This window comes from Psittacula echo (assembly GCF_963264785.1).
Source record: "Psittacula echo genome assembly, chromosome: 6".
Lineage (NCBI taxonomy): Eukaryota > Metazoa > Chordata > Aves > Psittaciformes > Psittacidae > Psittacula > Psittacula echo.
The window spans coordinates 51712952-51735067 of record NC_137743.1 but is presented as its reverse complement, the minus strand read 5'-3'; the positions used below and the strand labels follow the sequence as shown (position 1 = coordinate 51735067).

The window sequence follows — 22116 nt, the reverse complement described above, 5'->3', positions numbered from 1 at the left end:
AACAGGTTTGTAACTATAACACCGATGTGCATAAGCCTAAACTCTTCAGCACATTCTGCTGTCACTGAACACAGTCTGCCTGTGTCTGAACACCCACCAGCTTCTCTCTAAGTTGTGTCCAGCCACTGATCCTTACATTCCTTTCTACACAGACTACTTTTTGCTGTTTATACTGAGGTGCTGACCCTAGCAAAGCAGCCAGGTATTGTGGAAAAGAGCCTTCCTGAAACTAGCCAGCCGTTATACACTTGGAAATGCTTTTGGTTTCAGATGTTTTGGAAAGGTCAGAAAAGGGTTGTGTGGGTTGGTTATTTTTCCCTGCAGAATTGATTCATTTCTGTATGTAACAATATTTATTGCTTACTTTCCTAACTTCTTCCTTTAAAACTGCAACCTCCATTAAATGAAATAATAAACCAAATTACTTATTCATAAAGGCAATGTAAATACTTGTTCTCCACTGTATTACAATAAAATAAGGTTGTCATGGATTATTGGCAGTAAATGATTTTAAGTTATATATTTAAAAGTAAACAAAGACATATACATGAGCATATCTTTGATCATTTTTTATGAAGCATCTTATTATTTTCTTTTATTATTGTTGGTATGAGATCTGAAATCTTAATGCTCAGATTTTGATTTTCAGTGTCATTTCTATCACAGGTGTTTTCTACTGAGAAATTATAAAGTTTTCTACATTCACTGCTCCCCTTTCCATCTTCCCAGACTGGCCCAATTCTGAAAATATCATGTATATGTTCTCATTGATGGTGATCCACTGACTGAATTATAATTCCTTTGTTTGGGTTCTGCATTTTAACATTTGGCTGTTGAAATGTAATTGGGGAAGAAGAAGGGCAAGCAGTCTCAAAAAAACCCTCCTGTTTTTTTACAAATCTGTAGAAGGTATTTACTAGTCTAAAAGAAAATAGGGATGGTCTTTAATTTCCAGTGTGCTGTTTATCTCAAAAGCAGATTTTCTATTTGGTAGAAATGTTGAGGCATTAGTCCCAAGTATCATCTGGCTGGTATGTACATATAGAGTATAAAAAGAACTAGGATATTTTGCAGCTGTATTAATAATTTTTCCACAAAAACACCCAATAACATATTTTAGCACCTGAATCCTGCTCCAATAGATGGCAGAGCTTTCTCTCAGCCAGAGTGATCACACAAATTCCTAGCCTGCTTTCTTTAATATAGGGTAATTTATGAAATAAGCTGTAATTGATCCTTTAGGATTTTTCCTTGACATTTTTCCTCTTTTTGAATGGATGGAGACACAAGCTTAAATAAATGGTAAGATCTTGAACAGCTTGAATAATTAAAAAACTAATTAAAAATGGGTGACTATAATCTCCCAAGTTCTGATACCTTTTGCTCTTCAAAGAAAAAGAAACCCCATAAGTTACAAACATGTTATTTCTTTCTTATTCTGAGAATTCTGAATAAATTTTCTTGCTTTTCAAGCTGCTTAACTTCAACGAGCCTCTGGCAATACACCTGCAATACACCAGTGATGTAAGAAGGTTGAAAACTCTGAAATGTGTCTTTCAGTATTTCATTTTAGGATTCTTTAGGACAGCTGTCTCTAAATATGGTACAAAGTCTGAACCACAAAATACAAGAAGTGTTTTCTTTCTCTCAGCATGTCTTGGTTTATAATAATGCTTCATGCTACGTGTTGCAATTCTAAACAGAAGATATTTATAGACACCTAAACTTGCCTATCTACAGTTATGTTTCTAAATACATTTCAGGCTTTTACAATGTAGAGCCACTGACTTCTGTAGGAGGTGCTGAATAGTCTAGCACTCTGATGACTAAAGATAAACTCTTAGCAACCTAAATTTAGGCACCTCATTTTAAAAACTTTGGCCCAGATATGCGAACCCAGAAGAATGAGTCACAATAATTCATTTCAAATTCCCTGGCTCTTGTGGCTCCCCAAACATAGTATTTATTCATACAAATTGCTCACTGTTGCAGATAAATCACAAAATATGGCCAGTGCAATAACTCTGCACCTGAGCATTATTTAGTTCTGCTTTGTTAATGTTGGCAGCACTTTGCTTTCCCTCTGTATGTTACAGCTACTTGCTATTTTGACTTTGTCTGAATATGATAGGGGATAAATAGGGAGAAAAATTACAAGGTTTTGCCCTTATTTTCATTACTGCTAGCTTTCCTAATAGTTGCAATTCTTCAGTTTGGTGGTCACTGCCAGCTTAAAAGAAATACAAGGGAGACTGTTACCAAGGGAGAAAATTTTTCATGTCATGCTTTAGAGAGGATTATCTTGTCAGATGTGTTGTTCATCTCTTTTGACACCAGCAATAGTTAATTTCCCATAACGCTGTTCAGGAAGATGATGATAAATCCTGTGCCCTGTGTTGATTTTTCTCTTTTGACTTCTTTGTGGTTTCTCTTTAGGGATTTTTGTCTCTTTAAAGGAGTACACCTTGTGGACATGACAAGTAGATTGAGGTGTGTGTGCTGCCCATGATTTTCTCTTAGGTTTTCATAGGCCACACAACTGCTTGGAGTTTTAAGATACAATTGCTTAGACAAGTAATTTATACTCAGTTTTTTAACACAGTATAAATTGAGAGTAATTTTTTAAAATGTTGATGTTGGCTTTTGAGCCAGGTTTTGGTTTGGTTTGGTTGTTTTGGGTTTTTTTTCTAGGATCAGTTAACAGTACTGCCTTTGCCTATGTTAAGGGTGGATAACCTTTTTCACTGCAGCTTCATAAATTGTGGGTGTTTATTCTAAGCCAGTCATCTGTAGTCAGTGCCATGTGAGAAGGTGATTCATCCCACCTGATGCTAAATATCTGAGAGGCTTATTATGAAAATGGGTTCTGGAGAGGAAGGTGATTGATGATGTTCCTGCCCAATCCAGTACCACAGCCTACAGAGCCCCTCTGTACCTGTGTAATTGTTTTGAGGCCACATAAAATGAGCAGGGTGTGGAAATTGCCTTGGTTAAAAAACAGTGACTGGAAGTATTTTGTTAATCTCTATGTTTGTTTGTTTTAACTGGGTTAATTTCAGTGATTCATACGGCCATTTATAATACAGGGATAAGAATATCTTTTCAATATATAGGGGCATATTGTCACAGAAGAAACAAGTGGTTGAAGGCAGAGACATTCAGAACTTTGTGTAGTGAACTGCCTCCTGAAATACATGTGTGCACTGGGATTGTCCTGATTTATTAGGTGAGATGAATCCACAGTAGTTGTCTGTGTGTTAAGCAGGACATTAGCAATATTGTTATCACTGTAGTGTACACCTCTTGATGCTTGATATTGCTTTGTTATACTATAAAGCACCTTGAAGTGAGCTTATCTATGTCAAACAAAGAGGTTATAAACTTCTGTGTATATTGCCAAATCTTTCCACTGAGGTCCTCAGTACTAGTAGTGCTGTCTATACTAGCAGTCTTTCCCAATTTTAGCATCTTAGTGAACCATAAGGGTTATATATGTATGCATAAATACACTGCCCAATGAGATGGGCTGTTTGTTTATAATAGTGATTATCCGAGTCCACACCAGGAAGCCAGAGAAAGTGTCCATGCAAATCATAACTTTGTCTTGGGTCTTATGTAAACATGAAGAGAGGATGACTCATATGACTTCACTTGAGTGTCTCAGAGTAGTGTTTTGCATGAAATAGGTTATCTAACAGTTAAACTATCAGAGCTGTAATGAGGCTGAGGCAGTATATTTTGGGAGGCATATTGAAAAGCAACCCAGCCTATTTGGATGCATTACGTATATGATGTAGAAGTGAAATCTCATGTTCTGTGTGCAGTTGTTCATCATAGGATTCCTTATCATGTTGATGTACCACCCTACTCCAATATGCTTTTGTGGTACATATAGGGAATATCTTCATGGTCAAGGTAGTTTGGTTTATGTACTAAAATCAGAGAAATGTGACTAGCACCAATAGGATACTTCCATGAAGAAGCGGTGGAAGAGATGAAAAGAACTACGCTGAAACAATGCCAATAGCGACAAAAGCAAGCAAAATGAGTTTTATATTAACTTTTAATATAAGTTCTTTCTGGAATACGCTTCACGTGTTTAATTTTTTTTTTTTTTATTATTATTATTTTTGTAGGCTGTGGAAACCAACCTTGCATCAAAGGATAGTCACTGGGTCTATGTGAATGAGGTAAGAAAGTCAAAAGCGATAACGTAGCTTGGTACATTCACTCATCACCGTCTTTTTTTTTCATATGTTTGACACACCAAACTGAACATACACTTAGCATATTTGCTTTTTGAATGGTACGAGATGCAAACTCTGTGGTGTCATTGCTTGCCTGTCTCAGTTGAATTGGCATATGTTGAATACCAAAGGTCAAAATAAAGCTTCCAGAATACCTCACAGCAGCTGGGAGACTATTTTTAACTTCATGCTGTCCCTACTGTATCACTTCCTATTTAGGAAGCAGAGAATATCTCAAAAGAAACCTCAAATACATGCAACCATATCTGCCAGAATCTCACCCTTCACTGCTATGAAAGCCTGCACTCAGATACCAGGAGAGGAAAGAGCACTCAAGCTAGTTGCAAGCTTAGCTTGTTTGAATATGCATTTACATGATACAGAGGTTTTCTTTAGTGCAGAATTGTGTTGGTGTTTGGCCAGGATCCAGGATAGCATAGATTTGTAGTATTTCTTCTCTGCAGCAAATGGTGTTCTGCTCCGCTACTATGATTATTTATTTTGCCCTAGTTCCATGATGCCCTAATAGGCATCATTGCAGACTCATATTTAAAAAACAATGGAAACCTTGGAATGTTTTACTGTATATAATAATTGATAAATCGCTGATTGTTCAGGATAAATGGCACTATTTTATATATTTCTGGTTTTAATAATGATTTGTTGAAAGAGCAAAATATCTAAGTTAAAAACTGATCACTGTTTTATTTTCGTATTATGAATGCATAGCCTCTAATTTAATAACCAATTCCTTTTTTAATTTCTCATTCCTTTATTTTCACCTAGCTAATTAATAATTTCGGATAGGCCACTTTTACTAGTAACTATAAATTGTATTGTGCGGCATTAGAAAGGCTCTGTAATTAAATAGGGGTTAGGGAAAGTAAGTGAAATCTCTGCTTATAAAGGCTTTATAAATTCTTTCTAGTCCTTGTTACATTTAAGTAACTCCTGATTTGTCAGCTGTAGTAATGACCCGCTACAAAATATTAGCAAGATGCCCAGAGACTCAGTATTTATATTCACATAAAGATAATACAGTTCATATTTTCTTAACCACTTACAGAGAGGGAATGTTTGTGAAATTATAAATGCTGTTATTATTCAAATATTAAAACTTACTTCATGAAGCCTGAATATGTAACATCACAAATAAAAACCTTCAGCAGTCATGCACAAACATGTGCATGCTTACACAAATACATCATACAGGGTGTCAAGTCTGCTTTTATTTGGGGAACTTTTATTTTTTTTCTTTTCTGCCTAGAGACTGGGTAGAGAAGCTATGGTAGCAAAATGTAAATCTAAAATATAACTTTTGAGCAAAAAATATTAGTGCCATACTTACATTCAAACAGGCAAATACAGAAATTTTTCAAATTTATGAAACCTTAGAGAACTCTTTTCAGGCAAAAAGAGGAGGAAATGTTTTGATTATCCTTTTTTTAACAGAAAAGTGTTGGTCTTTGTGTGCTTAAAGCTACTGTGTTAGGCATCTACATGGATGTATATGTAGAAAGATGGAGGTTCCTTAGGCTTGCATCTTATTTAATAGTGAGCATATCCCCATGCTAGCAAGAGGACAGACTGATCATGCTTTCTATGTATGTATTTCCAGTTTGTATCAGTGAGAACTACATGCGTACTTGATGGAAAATATGTTATACCTGAACTGGATGTTGATTGGAGCTGTAGTTTGCAGAATGGAATTAACTTTTTATTCCCGGCAGTCAAATCAGCTTTTTGATGTAATTCCACATGAATTGAAAGCCACATGTAGTCCATTCTGTAAATGGACCAAATACTTAGCTAGTTCTTTTTTTTTCTCCCAGGCAGATTGAGGATCTTATACTTTTCTTTTTGCCCTGCGGTCTGTGTGACCTAATGATCCCATTGAAAGGAAAGAGAGGTATAGGGCTAACTGACCTTGAAAAGGGGCAGTAGCAAGAACAGAACACAGTGACAATTATTTCCATTGACATTCCTTGTAAGAAGAACATTGGGTTGTAAGCAGGTTCTTTAGGCCTTTCTCATTTCAGGGAACCATTTAAGGGCCTGGTACAGGTTTGACTGCTGAGGTCTATTGATCTTGAACACCTTCTCTCAGTCTGCTCTGTCTCCCACCTCTCGTCAAACCAATGAGAATTTGAACCTTGGACTTACCATGCTATAATAAGAATGACTACATAGCATGGTATTATTTCAGTAACAGATTATATTATTGTCTTACTTGAATTAAATCCACTTGTTTTTTTTTATTTTGCTTGGTTGTTTTTTTTTTTTGCCTTTATGTTTCTGTCCCATATGGCATGATAGGAATTAAGTTTCAGAGTTCAAACATATTTTATCATTTTAATGTTATTAGATAAGCAACACCACCAAGCTTGTGATGAGCTAACTTAAAACTGTATGGCTGGTAAGCTTATTACAGCAAATGAGCTTACTACAGCTGTACTGTCAAGATTCTGTATTTGCTGGTTTCCAGTAAACCAAGTCTCTGTGCTGAGTTATCTATTCAGTTTGGATACCATTAGAGGTACAAAAGGACTGAGTCATCTTTAGAAAAGAAATTAGTGACTTGGGAGTTGGATTCATTTTATGGCATTGGAAGGCTGAAACATTACATGGCAAGTCTTTTAGGATAATATGGGTCTTTGCAGGCAATATTATGCCCTTATATGTCCTCTTTGAAGCCAAATTCATAAAAACCTTACTGTTTTAAAAGTATGTATTTGTAAGTACCTACTGTTCTCATTTCAGACATTTTATATTTCAGACTTGCAGAGCTGTCAAAAGTAGTGGAGATTTGAGGGGGAAGAAAAAGGAAATGTATTTCTAATCACCCTCCCCCATTTAGATTTATATTTATCATCTTCATTTTTATTCATCTAGAAATACTGAATCATTCCTAGCATTTGTTTTAGGTAGTATTTCTACCTGAATTCTGGGTTAATTCTGAATTCAGGTGCTGAAGCAGGTCCAGAAAAAGGGCAACAAAGCTGGTGAAGGATCTGGAGAATAAACCTTATGATGAGCAGCTGAGGGAACTGGGGTTGTTTATTCTGGAGAAGAGGAGGCTCAGGGAGACCTTATTGCTGTCCACAACTACATGAAAGGATGTTGTAGTGAGGTGGGGGTTGGTCTCTTCTCCCAAGTAACCAGTCAGAGGACAAGAGGAAATGGCCTCAAGCTGCAGCAGGGGAGGCTTAGACTGGATATTAGGAAAATCTTCGCAGAGAGGGTGATCAGGTATTGGAACGGGCTGCCCGGGGAAATGGTGGAATCACCACCCCTGAAGTGTTCAAAACTGTGTAAATGAGGTTTAGTGGTGATTTTGGCACTCCTAGGATAATAGCTCTATCATGATCTTAAAGTTCTTTTCCAACCTGCCTGATTCTATGATTCTATGATTTTTATTCTTCTCTTACATTTCTTTGGTTTTGGTACCTGACATCAAGCATCTCTGCCTGTTCCTCCTTACGGTTTTCATTCTCCCTTTCTCTTTTTCTTCCTGTTCAGAGAAAATGCTGTGCATTGCCCATGGCATATGTCTATGGGAGAGGCACAAGAGCAATACTTGAAACTGAATTTGTATGTGATTGTACTAGGAGCAATGCTCTAGGAGGCTGTGTCTGCTTTTTTTATTAGCAGCAGCAGTAAGTCTGAGGGTATAAATAGTACTATAAACCACGTTTCCTTTTTTGTTGGACACTTCAGGGTTTTGAAATTTTATCCATTGCAAGGGGAGGCAAAACATAAAAGAAATTACTTGTTCTATAAAACCAGAATTCAGACCAGAAAGAAATAATGAAATTAAAAGTAGTATTTTATTCCCTCATATCAAGATATTTAATTATAATTCCAAGTTTCTAAACATTCGTTATTTTTACATGTAAATCAGTAAAGTACACGAAGTAATCAGCTACTCTTCATGGAAGTGGAATGGGTACTGAATTTGACTGATAACTAAAATGAGTTATTTCACCATTATTGCATGCATCCTTTAATTTGTTTTTCAAAAAACCTTCATTGCTATTCAGAAGTTTAATTGAAAGTTGTAAGACATGGCAAGATAAAGCATGAGGCTACTGGTCGAGGTAGGAGGTAATTTTTCACGAAGGACAGGTAGGGATGAAGAGAGTACAATGTAGCATTGCACATCCAAACCATACATACTTGCTGTGAAGCTAAGGAGGGGTGAGGGTCAAATTTATTTAATAGCCATGTGGAAATACACAAAAGACATGCTCTGAGGAAGACTTTTTTTGAAAGTGCGCTTTTGACAGAAACTCCCCAGAAACAAGAAATTGGAATAATGGAGGATTTTAATTTCCCTGGCAGTTGAAAAAGTAATGTTAGGACACAGACAAGGCTTCAAAATTTCCTGTGATTGACAGTGTTATTCCTACATGCTTAAAAAGTTAAGGCAGTTCAGATTTCATTATGTCTAAGGAAGAATGGGGCTAAGGAAGTCAGGAAATAATTGGTGTGAAAGTGGTTGAAAGATGGTAGCATGCACTGTTTGAAGAAGAGGAAGGAGTGAGAAAAGGAAAATAGGGATAATGGGCATCAATAAAAAGATTGTCCAACTTCACAAGTTTAGAGAACTAGTACTGCTTTTGGAAAGATAATAGGATGAGTAAAGGATGACAAAAAAAAAAAATAAATCCTGTGAAGTTCTGTGAAGATGAAGGCATAATAAGGTATCATTATGGTTCCAATTGGTTATCTTTTCAGATCTTGAAATCAGAGAGGAATTCTAAAGAAAAAGTGATGTAAAAAAAGGCTAAGGAGAAGTGCAAAAGTGTAACGAAGTAAATTATAAAATGAGGCTGAGGTGCAAAATTACTCATACCAGGGGTAATAAAAAGTAACAAGAAAAGTTTAGATATAGCAGAAGATAAAAGAAAGTGTAAGATTACTTAATGTTAAAATGAGGTTTTAATGTTTTTTCTGACTTACTTGATGCTGGCTTTATAGAAAATATTAGTTGTAACCAGACTGTTAAAACATACTGTAGTAGTTCCAATTTATTTAGATAAAATTGAGGCACTCTGCCAGATGAGAATCAATATAGAGAAGTATGAAGTACTCAGGTATGGCTACAAAATGAGGTTTAGCTGGTAAGCCTCTACAGGAGCAACTTAGAATCCTCGTGGATAACAAACAATATCAGTCAATACTGTTGTAGCCCTGCAAAACATATATTGCTATAAACATTCTTTGTAAGGTAAGTTAGGCAATTATTTTGCTCTGCTTGACATTAGCTTGGCCTTGTTGGAACAGGATTGAAATTTTGGGGCAAGACTTAAAACAAGAGAATGCAGAATAGCTTTGAAAATCCAGAGGAGAATACTTAGTATGATGGATGCTCAGTAAAATACAATCCATGAGGAAAGGTTGAAAAAATTAGGTTTGCTTCCTACAAAACTCAAAAGATGGAGAAAGGGTATAGTATTAAAATAGGTATAATTAAAAGAAGAATATGATCCCATGTTCACTCTGGAAAGACAAAGGAAATGCAGTTTAATCATCTGCAGTAAAAATTAGCTTCAGTAATGGGAAATGGTTTATGATCTAAATATGATAATGAATAGGAACAACTTCCTTGGTTACTTTCCTCCATCTCATCATCTCTGCCTTCGCACCTGGTTCTGCCGCTGTTTTTTATTCTTTGTTTTTCACTATCTTACATTATGTAAGTCTGCTAAATATTTCTAGGTCTCAGTTTGGAAAGACAACCACAACTGTTTTATAAGCTCCACTGAGTATTTTCTGATCTGCACCTTCTGTTGTAAGTCTTTTGACATATCTTTTTTTAATATAGGTGCAACAGTGATAGTTTATACAAAGTCAGTGAATACACTTCTGATTGAATCATTTCTTCAGTACTTTTGCTGACAAACATGGAATTTATCGGAACTGTGACTCAATTGATTTCCAATCAGTGTGGAGATCCATCCTTCTCTGTCTACTAGTGATCAGGCTAGACTTACTGCATTTGATTAAATTCTGTTAGCCAAATCCAGTCTTGGGGTAGCCCCAGCATTTTGACTTAGCCAGGAAAGAACCAAGCATCATGTTTCTTGATATCAGTCATTTGAAATGGAGGAGTATATTGTAATTGTATGCAGTCTTGATAAAAAGATGCCTAGGAATGAATTACTGTCACTTTCAGTGCTATAAATATAGATTTACTTATAAGGTGTGAAAAAAAAGTCTGAAAACTGAAGGTTAGAGCTTATACTTGCCTACAGCTTTTCATTTATTGCTTTTCCATTGAACTGATTCTCATTGATTCAGATTAACTCTCATCAAATTATATACAAAGGGGTATTTGTTATTGCCATAAAATTATTTATTACCCTGTTTGTTTTTTTTAACCACATTCTGTACCATATGAAATAACAAATATGAAATTCAAACAATATTAACTTCCAACTCTCAAACTGGAGCCATTGGAGTAGTGAACTAGTGAAAATTTCATTACATTAGTTCCTTACTGTCTAAGTAAATTACACAGAAACAGTGTCAGTAAGCTGGGAGCAAGGTTAATACAGCTTTGATGATTTGTTTTATCAGTGAAATCCACATTAAAGTTACTGCTGTTTTGTTGGGCTTTTTTGGTTTTTTTTGTGCAGCTTTTCATAACTATAATTTCATGTGCTTTTATTCCTTTTTTATTTTATTAATGAGATAATTACTTTTTAGTATGGAATAATATTTTGATAAATCAGAGGATCTTTTACTGTATAGGCACTCAGTACTATCTGAGAAAGACTTTTAGAGACCCAGTACAGAGTCCTTATATCTAGAAACAGAGCTAATTCAATTGAATTATAAATACATCCCTGTAGAGATTTTTAGGAATATCAGGTAAAAGGAAGAGAAGTGAGGTAGTGTTGGATGTGTGGGAGGAAGATGAGGATGGGAGTTGGACAGGTGGTCATGCAGACTTTTATTAGAATATTTTCTGCGCTATGAGAAATGGATTGTGCTCTTGCTTTAAAGGATTAACCTTTATATATATATGTGTGCGTGTGTGTGTGTGTGCGTGCGCGTTTGTCCATGTGAGCTGCAGTAAAGCCAGCATGTTAAAGTTGAATAAATTTATCCACAGGGTGAGCTGTCGCTAATATTTTTTTAAAAAAAGCTAATTGAAGCATGTTTTCTGGATTTTCAGCAAATTAACAACTGCCCTTTAATAGATGTACATAGTGCATTGAGGGGAATTAGAATAACCCAACAAACAATATTGATCCTAATGCAAAAGTTCCGCATAAATTTGTAACTTATCTCCACGAGCATCCTTGTCCTCATTGCTATTCAGTTTAATACTCCATTTTTCTCATGGATGTACTTTCTGGAAATCTGTTTTGGTTCTTTAAATGATTTTTAATGCCATTAAAATTTATAATTTTCTGTTATTACCTCTAGGAACATAGAGGTTGTAATGTGAAACATAATTGTCTCATTTTGCAATTTGTGTTGTGATAGTTGAGCACAACTAGAGCAGATTTAAATATTCCCCTGATCAATATGGCTAGGTATTGCAAGCTAACTGAAGTTCTTTGTGTACAGATAAATAAAGAGATAAATGAATTCCCCAAATGACCAATATCTGTGTGCACATAAATAGATAAATGAATGCCACAACTTCTTGAAGAGTAATCTTTGCCTTTAGTAAGCCACATGAACAAAAAATACAGTGTTTAAAGGAATACCCCTTCAGTGTTGAATTGGGTAGTGAGAACTACTACTAGCCTGGGTGAATAGTCAGTCTTACACTTATGTCTACGTACCAAAATATTTAAGTGCTCCCTAAAACATTGGGAATAGCTAAATTCTTTCCCTTACAAGAGGAAAAATCCAAAATAAGAGAACTTAAGTAAGAAAACCTCTTTCATTCCTGGGTAAAGTTCTCTCCCTCCAACCTCTTGCAAGAAATTCAATACTTACAGATCTGAGTGTGGACTGCTATTAAAGGTGCAAAGCAATAGAGAGTTAGGCTCTTTAGCCTTCCTTAAAGCATATTGCTGAAATAAGCAGAAGCATCTATATTAAGTCAAGATTTACCCTACATTGCAGTAGCAACATCATGCGATCATGAAAGCCAAAAGGAGGGCATGTGATAGGGAATTTTGGAAGGAGTGCTAGCCTGGCCATACGAGCTGATAAGCTCTGCTTAGAATAGAGCATTCACACATGATATCAATGGCAATTACTGTGTGCAGTCTTGTGCTGTGTAATGATCCAAGGACAAGATTGGAAATTTGGGGTAAGTTTGTTTGGAAAAGAAAAACAAAACCCTCTTGGACCAAATCAAATTATTTACTTAGTTGTCAGTTTCACAGTGTAAAGAATATTTTCATATAACGTGCAGGAAACAAAATGCATTACTTTAAAAAATACAACTAGAAGAATAGACTTTAATTGTAAGATCACTGTGAAATGTTTTTTCCCTTGTGACTCCAAGAACTATTTTTTGGATATATGCTATTATTCTGAGGGGTGTAAAAGTAACAGCCAGCTTCACATACCCTTATTTGGTTTTCGTGGGTTGGTGTTTTGGTTTCCCCCTCTCCCCCTACCCCCCCATATTTATCACAGTCAGAATGCAGGTGACCTTTCTGACATTTAAGGTTTCATGTGCTACTAAGCCAGGACTGTGTTTGGCAGTGTTCAAGGCCAGGCTGGACAGAGCCTTGGGTGACATGGTTTAGTGTGAGGTGTCCCTGCCCATGGCAGGGGGGTTGGAACTGGATGATCTTAAGGTCTTTTCCAACCATAACTATTCTATGATTCTATGACTGTGAGCTTCCTGGAAGCAAGTCTGCAGGAACTGCCAATGCTAGGCAAGAGAAAGAGGTGCACTCCCCAGGCCAGGGAAGCTGTAGCTGGGCTGCTCTTGTGTGGGTTGGTGGTGACCTGCATTTCAGGCACTCAGCCACGCTTTTCTGCTCCTGGACCTTCCATAGGTGCCCTGTGATGCTGCCTGTGGCTGTACCACCTTGTGAACTGGCATGGAAAGGCCCGTAGTTGCCTTAGGGTTTTAGAGCACCAGTTTAAAAATGCAGACATAGACCTTTCGATCTTAGCTCTTCAAAGAACTTTTTTTTCCTATGCTTTTACATTTGTAAAAAGGAATCTAATTTGTAAAAGGAATGGATAGTTTGTTGGTATGAATGTCCATTAGCTGGAAAAAAGCCAGGAGCTTTGTTGCCTTTGGCATGATATACTGAATTGAGGCATTGAAAGATTTAACTACTGTAAGCTGTCCACACGGAAAAAGGTGTCACTTTCAGAGTCAGATTTAGCCCAATTTAGGTTCTGAATTTCCTTCTAGAGGCTTCTGTTTTTCTTCTCCAGCTGTATAGTAACTAGGGTTTGACACTCAGGACTCACTTGGTGCCTGTAGGTAACTGGGAAGAAGCAGGGTTAATGTATCTAACATAACTGTCCTCCTCCACTACCTCACTTCTGGAATCCCACGGAAGAAGCACATATAGGCTTACAAGTTTCAGGTCAAGCATTTTCACACAGGTCATGATATGCCTTTGAAAGGCTGTGCACCACTTGGGGAGCACACAAAATGTGTGGTGTGAGGTGAACTGAAGGTTTGGATGATTCGTGATCTTTTTATTTTTCTGTGTGAAACCACTCAGTCTGAATTTGCCTGCCAAGGGATGCAGCCTAAGAGGTTATGATTTAAAGCTATCCCATAAAATTGTCTTTCCTTCAGACTGCAGCTTAGACACACTGTGTGGCTTTAATATCCTTCAGTCCCTCAGAAAGAAATCCAAGGTAGCAGTCTAGAGGGTCTGTGGATCTGCTTTGGTGCCTTCTTGCAAGGCTACAAATGCCTCACAGCATTTTCTATTAAGCATCAAAATCTTTGGCTTCTGTAAGGATATATTTATTTTCTGTTTTCATGCTGCACCAGTTGGTCTGTTGTTAATGCAATGAATTTCACCTTCTGCAAAGTTAAAAATTCATGTTCCTAAAAATGATGGGAAATCAGCAAAGAACTAAAGTGAGCCAAATCCACAGTACTAGTCAACCGTAACAAGTAATTATAATAACCCCATGGTCATTTCACTCACAGCTTGACAGAGAAAATGGCAAGAAAATATTTTTATTTTTGTTCTTGAATGTTAAGAGTGTAGGGCCAGGGTCACTTCTGTTGATGACACCTCGAAAGGTGTGAGCCCTGTTGACCAAGTACAGCCACATTCATTTTTTGCAGCCTCCTCCTACCCTGCAAGGGACTGAGAGCAGTCTTGTGCAGGCTGGAGAATGAGTTGGCCCAGCTGTGCAGCCAGTGCAGCCAACATGTGCTGGAGATGTGCTGATATGACTTGCAGATGCTGCTGGTGGCACTGGTAAGGAGCTGGGATGCAAAGATGCTCCCTGTGGAGGAGGCACCTGTGGAAACAAATACAGTTGGTGGTATCACTGCCTGTCCTTCCCCATAGTGAACTCTTGGCAGGAAATAACGATCAGAAGCTCTACCACTGCTATGATTTCAGGATCAGCTAAGCCCGTGATTTTCAAACTATTTACCATGGTGTAAAACAAGAGGTTCTGGTTTTGTGGCCTTTTCAAGATACATAGAGCACATAGTTGAGTTGATTTCGGTTGCAATGTAAGGGCAGTAGATGCAAACTCTCTTCCTGGATGGATTAGGAGTCTGGGCTATGGAAAGGTCTGCAAAGAAGCTTTAGAGAGTCCAAAGCCTGGAAAGAAGAGCAGCCTGTCCTTGAGATCTCCTTTTATCTTATCCAAAATTATTCTTGGTGCAGAAGCTTGCATTCCTAAATGTGCCAATCCCTTCCATGAAGTTTCTCCTTTTTTTTTATTTCCTAATATAGATAACCTCAAAAGACTTCCTTGAGTCATTATCCGGATTAGTCTGTAGAAATTATCTACTGTTCTTATGAGAAAAGTACTTGCTTGTAATACTGTTCTCAGGTGTACGGGATGTATTTCCTAAAGGTAGTTACGTTTTCCATTTGTCATTTTGTTTTGAGTATGTAGTGAGGTTCTGTTCTGTTAAACCAAAACTTTTTCTATATAAATTTACTTTCAAGGCTGTTTTTAACTTGGAAGCCTATTGAGACCACCTTTTTTGTAATGAGGAACTATATCTGCAGTATGTTATTATTACCAAGATAGACAGTACTTTGTTAAGCTGTTTTCTTTTGTTTCAGATGATGTGTAAAATAATACCATTGGTGTTACAAAACACAAAATAAGAACATTTGGCATAGACAAAGCATGTGCATCTGTAACTTTTTTCTTTTATTGTCTTTTTAAAAATATTTATCCAATACTGAAAAGAATATATAAAATGTCTGGACAAATACATGTTTTTTTTAAAAAAAACTGTGTCTCCCTTTACAGGAAATCACTGATAATGAAATATTAGAGTTGGTACATAGTGCTCTGGGGAGGATGACAGTTATCCGGCAAATTTTCCCTCTCTCAAGGGACAACAGTCAGAGATGCATGAGGAACAATCACCGAATATCATCGCTGCTGTGTGATCCACAAGAAGGCTATCTTCAGATGCTACAGGTCAGTAGCTGTGCCCAACAAAAAAGTCCATCTTAGGAATTTGACATGAGAGAGTTTTTCTGTGACTATATTACATCAGAGGAAGAATAAAATGACTACAGATAAATCTGAGCATGTGATCTTTGGTCAACTTTTTCTGACTTAATTATTTATTTTATTTCCCAGGATTGAGTGCTTTAGATGCGATGTTATGTCCAGGAAGTACTAGCAAGTGGTTGCGCTGATTCATAGCTGATTTTGTGTATTTCATTTCCTTAAGAATCTTCTATGTGAAAAAAATAAAAGGTTGTGCTATCATAGGCTTGTGGAGTTACTGCATGCTTATTATATTTATGCCTATTAGACATCTGTTGTGAAAAAGTTCATCTGGGAGGATAACAGAACTCTGATAGGTATTGGGCTGTGCAGCATTTCATGCTTGGTTAAATGGACTGAATCCAGCTGATGTATTCAATCTGTCCCATTTCAATAGTCTCAGAAATCTCAAGCAGCTGATAATTCTCAGAGCGTGTAAAATATGCACTACTAGATCAAGTTCCAGATTTTGCTAACAGATTTGACTCTGGTGTAAGCAACATCTCAAAATTTCTTGGCATTTTATCACAGATATCAGAATTTTCCTGCAGTCATTTAGCTGTAATTTTAGGTGCTATTTCCAAAGATAGTTCAATAATTTAGAAACACAGGTTTTGGGCTTATGATGGGTCTCCCTGTGTTTCTGATTTACTTTAGACACAGTTAAGAATCTCATTTGTATCACTGTTGAAGCTGTTAGCTAAAACTGAAAACCTTAGTGAGACTCAGAATATAATCTTGATTATAACCCTTTTATTCCAAATTTAGTCTTGACCTGAGATAGATTGAGTGAGGATGCAAGTGGTTGAAGCTCCGAGTTGATCAAGCATGGGTATTGTAAGGCTAGAATGGGCTTGTTTAGCCTGTTGGCAGTCTGGGCTGCTGCAGCTTGGTCAGGAATGCAGTGTGGAGTGAGCAGTCCTTACAGAGGGAACTCGTGCAGGCTTGGAAGAGTTTCTGAAGAGCAAGGTGTGAGGCTGATGGAAAACAAAAAGTAGGGAGATTCTCAGGAAAAGTGGGTAGGTCAAGATTCCCCAAGGAACATGGATGGGGATGTTTGTTTTCCTTATTTGTGCTGTATTAAAAAGTTGTAACTGCAGATTGAAATCCTCTAAGAGATGGATAGGGATTTCCACTTTCCTCCTTGAAGACAACCTCTCACAACACAGATTCTGTCATAGCAGTGGCAAAGTTTGGGAAATGCCAATTGCATTCACTGTAGTTCTGAGCGCTGGTCTATTTTTTCTGCACAGGGAAATGTCTGTGCCTGTCTTGGCTTAGGAAGAAGAGATACTTTTGGTCTTTGTCAGTAACTGAGGTATGCTGTAGTGAGAACAGGGCGATTTTGGATGATCAAGGCCATTTCCAGTATGATGAAAAAATTAGCTATCCTGCACACTATCCTGCACCAACAAAACACTCACTGGGGAGCAGCAGGATTTTGAGTTTTGTTGTCTATGCTGGTTTATGCATAATCTAATTCAGAGTCTCATCTGAAGGGCTCTGAGATCCCTTGCCCTCTCAGCAAGCTCTTATTTGCTAAAACAGTAACTGGTCTGCTAGCATGAACAGCCTTGGGCCCTATTACTAAATTTCACTGACAAGGGCCCTTTGGGAAGGACGCTTTTCCTGCCGATTCCCAAATGTGGGTTTGGAGAAGCAAAACATTCTCAGTTCTTACCTTCAAGAAATAATATACCAGCTTAGAAACTGTCTTTAAGAGAATGGAACAGTAATGTTATGCTTTGCCCTTTAGTTACTTCTCTATGAACTTAGAAATGAGAAAGAGATATAAAGAAGTGTGGAAGGTGTAAAGTTTACCTTTTGGAAGTTGATTGCATGACTGTCATGTTCAGCCATACTGAAATGAAATATTATGAAGGGTGAAGGGCACATGTGAGGTCTCTCAAATTAGCTGCCCCCAGTACATCTTGTGTTATCTTTAAGTTTATACAGATTGAATATAGGATGCTTTTAGCATGTGCAGATATATCGGAAGCGTTCTGTAGCTGCATCTTTTTCATAAGCTTTGCCAAAACACCTTTTGTGCATACAAGCTCATATTAATTTCTATTCATGATTGGCATGTTATTAATGGTCCTGCAGTTCAGGTACTTCCAATATTCTGTTTCCTTTTTATTGCTTAAAAAATAGTTTTGACCTTTTGCTGTACAGAAGTACATCACTAAATTACCCTTATTGCCAGAGGCTGCAGTAGCTCCCAGCTCCATGTCAAGCTGCATGAATCCACCAGAGGCAGTGATCGCCTGCCAGCACCAAGTCTTTGTGTTGCTTTGAAGTAGTTTGATTAACACCACAGTTTGGAAATCCCTGGCTCACTCTCCCTTGGGCAATCTCATATTAATAATTCTTTGTTGTCAAGGTAACTTACCAGCCATTGTTGGTTAATTATTTCTTTAATGACTTTGATGAAGAGTAAGCTAATCTCTGTCAGCCTCTAACTGTAAGGTTTTTATAGGGGAGAATTTAGCATTTTTATCAAGCTAGCAAAAGAAAGAAACATTTACATCATGGATTATTAACTTTATTCTGGCTAAATTAATGAAAATTTTTTTTGAACGATCTTGTTCTCAGTGTCTTTAGTACCATATCCTGTGAAGTTGTTTTTCAGTGGGTGAGCATCCCAGTTGGGCATTCTGACAAGGCTTTTAAAGATCAGGCTGTTCTGCAAGCTCATCCAAAATCTCATCTGTTCTGAACGCTTTGTGGAAATCCAATCTTATTCCATCAACCCACTTGTCAAAATTTTGTTCAGCCCTTATTTCTTGCATGTATAATATACCCAGCTGTGTTTCTCATTCAACTGGAGAAAAAAGCTTTATAAAGTTTCCTGTCTTGGTCATTTTATTTGAGTACAGAGGACTATGTTTTTCTCTTTCTTATTCTTCCTATATGATTTTCTGCATCAGTCTCTCTTACCCTTTTGTAAGTGGAAAAGAGACAGTTTGGAACTTGCTGTCTTCCATTGGCTGTGATTACCCTGCGGCTTGGGCCATCAGCACTGTCAGTATTGCCTCATCTGGAGAGGGAGTCCTGATTAGAACTTGTATTTATGCCTGCATGTTGAATTATATTTAGTAGGATTACTGCTATTAAACTGTTTAGATTATTTCAGACATAGTCTTAAAATTTGAAGAAATTTTAATGCATAACCCATTTTTTTCCAAATTCTTCCCCTTTAAATGTTATTTTCCATCTACAAACCCAATTTTCTTTCTTTCATCAGGTTATTCATGATGTGTTCATAAACTCAAAATCAATCTGTTCTGTGTTTTTGAAGAAAGTTCTCGTTTGAAATGTAATTCCCATTAGTTTGTTTCTTCCCATATTTACCATTTATACAGTTAATAAGTTCAATCTATGTGAGATTCTATTTAGTTTAAAACATATTACACGGGCACATTATCTGAAATAATTTAACATGGTCCAAAATATATAAGATTAAAAAGGCAAAGAGAAAATCCCAGCAAACTATGTCACAGAATTAATGACGTTATTCCTCACAGGATTCAGAGTCCAACCTCTTTACTGAAGAACCTGTTCCAGGCATTGCTTTGCCATATTTGAAGAGAAGATGTTGAGAAGTGTGGGAGGGTATTTATGGAAACAGCTATTCTTCTCTCTGTGTAAAAATTTTATTTTTCAAAGGCTTGACCAGCAGATATCTTTGTAGGCTTCTCTTTGCAGTTGCTCCTGCAGAGCTGTGTTTTTATTCATGAACTGTCTTCAGGAATGACAATTTAACTACTATAAGTGGAGTTATTTTTTAGAGACGTGTTTGGCTGCCTAAACTTCAGGGGCTGATCCTGCAATTTTGTCCGGTTAAATAGCCTTACTCTCGTTTGACGTATTTACATATCTGTTAAGTGTTACTGGGGGCAATAAATATTGATTAAGCCCTATTAAAGCATTTCCTTTCTCCAGGAAAGAATTGGCGAGCCTCATTTTAATTTTCTTTTCACTACAAACCTATAATTCCATGTCTCTTTAGCAAAGTTTAATTTGAAATTTTGGCCCAATATTCAGGTGCAGTGGGACTGTTTGAGTACCACATGAATGAAAAGTACCCTGAAGCCCAATGGCATGTGTTCTATACAAGCTGCATTAGCATAATTGGTTAAAACACCAAACAACCATGGGTGCCCTCTGGCCACATGAGATTTTGTGAGCACTCTGGAGGCTAGAACCATAGATACTCTCTGGGGCAGGATCTTCCTCTCTGCTCAAACTACCTTTTTTAACTGCCGGAGTTCTCTATTTGCATAATTATTTCACTGAATTTTTGTTCAGTGCTTTATCAGGGAGTGGACAGCGGTGGCTAGAAAAAAGGGTCAGTGCCTCTGCTTTTCTTTTTTTACTGCCTCTGAAACCTAATTTGCACACATATTTATTTGTAAATGAGGAGGGTAAAGTTATAATCTTATGCTCTGCTTTGCAATTCCAGTACTACCTCTTGTGCTTCTGTCTGATCCTTAGTTGTGTTCAGTTTCCTCTATCAAATGTCTTCTGCTAGACTTTCTCTGGACAGTTAGTGTTAGCTGTGCCAAATTCTTGAGATGTTTAGTCAGCAAAGCCAACACCTGCAACTAACAAGCTTGGGCAGTACAGGGTAATCAAGGCCTCTGATTATTAATATTATGTATATTAATACATATAACAGTATTAATGTTAGCATATTATAAAACATACTGAATAAGAAAACACTTATGATACTCAAATAGCTGAAGGACAGTGAAAATTCAGAGAATAAAAACTGAGGGTAGGGAAAAGTGGTGTGACGCGTGTAACTCAGTAAAAATAGAAAAAAATAAAAATGAAACAAAAGCTGTTGATCATTTAAAATCCCAGATTCTGAGACTGCAGTCTTCCAAAGAAATCTTTAGAGGCCTCATTGTTTGAGGTACTTAAAACTAGAATGGGCAAAGCACTAAATAATACACCAGTTAGATTCCTTACTGTCAGAAGGCTTGAATGAATATACAATTGAGGACTGTTTTTCTGTGCTTTTTGGAAAATTTTATTCAGGCTTTCATTTACCTCAGTGTTAATAAATAGCCCTTTGGAAGTTTGAAGCTGACATTTGAGTCTTCAATTAATGTTTGTTTTTTGACTCTGGTTTTCGCATGAATGCCAGACTGCTGGCTGTGATTTTGTTCTCCATGAGTAGCAAAGCATGCATTTGAAGGCATTCACACAAAGTCTCACAATGGGCTCTGCAAATGAGAGAGGCTGATTTGGCGGACGCCAGGCCAGGAGTTGTGGCGGCCACCCCCCACTCCCACAAAGGGCAGTCCTGGGGAGCGCTTTGAGCACAGCAGGCAAACAGGGTGGCGTGCAGCAACCAGTCAGTGGTTTGTACAGGAGGGCGCTTAAAATGAGGGGGCCGAGTGGAGAGACTTGAAGTACGCACAACCGAGCAACCAGACACCATTCTGCAGCCATCTACATGGGTCAGGGGCACTCATCCTACCTGACCCTCAAGATAGAATGGTGGGAGCTTCTCTGGGGCTCAGCACCAGCTGCTGTGGTGGTGGCTGATGCCTCCACCCAGATGGAGCTGCTGCAGAGAGAGGCTGTAGTGCAAACTTCAGACTGCAGGAATTTCCCAGACCTTTCTCCTGGAGCAGGGACAGGCAGCAGACCTGCCTCTGCAGAAGGTGTGCCCAGGTGGAGGACCTCCTGCAGCAAGTGGCTGAGCTGCAGGAGGTGGTAAGAAGACTAGGTAATATTAGGGAGGCTGAGAGGGAGTTAGATAGTTGATTCCAAACGCAGTCTGTAGTGGACCCACAGCCCATAGCCAAGCAGCCAAAACCTTCCCCACTGGCAACACACATAAGGGAGGAGGGTCAGTAATGCAGAAGAGTTGAATATTGCAACAGCAAGGACCCAGAGAGGAAGAGACTTCACCTGAAGCCTGAGGTGTCCTTCAAGAATTGCTTCACTGCTCTTTAGACTAAAGACCCATCACATCAGGAGAGAAGCTGGAGCTGAGTAATGCAGCTGATTCTGTGACTCTGTATAACAACCAGCGTCACTAAGAAAAGGCAAAGGGTAGTAGGTGACTCTCTTCTGAGAGGTAGGGATGCATCCATTTGCTGATCTGATACACTCTCTAGAGAGGTGTTCTGCTCACCAGGGGTTTGTATCAGGGATGTCACTGAGAGACTACCAAGCCTCCTACAATCCACTGATTACT

General features: G+C 37.8%; 1 protein-coding gene across 1 annotated transcript in view; it reads left to right on the top strand.

Annotated features, from left to right (window-relative positions):
* Positions 1-22116, top strand: part of GRID1 (glutamate ionotropic receptor delta type subunit 1) — a gene marked incomplete at its 5' end in the record, with an annotated part of 550600 nt that overhangs the window by 420300 nt on the left and 108184 nt on the right. Inside the window, 2 exons of the mRNA XM_080620875.1 lie at positions 4137-4190; positions 15651-15824. Of these exons, the coding sequence (XP_080477001.1) occupies positions 4137-4190; positions 15651-15824 (228 nt within the window). The remainder of the gene's footprint in view (positions 1-4136; positions 4191-15650; positions 15825-22116) is intronic.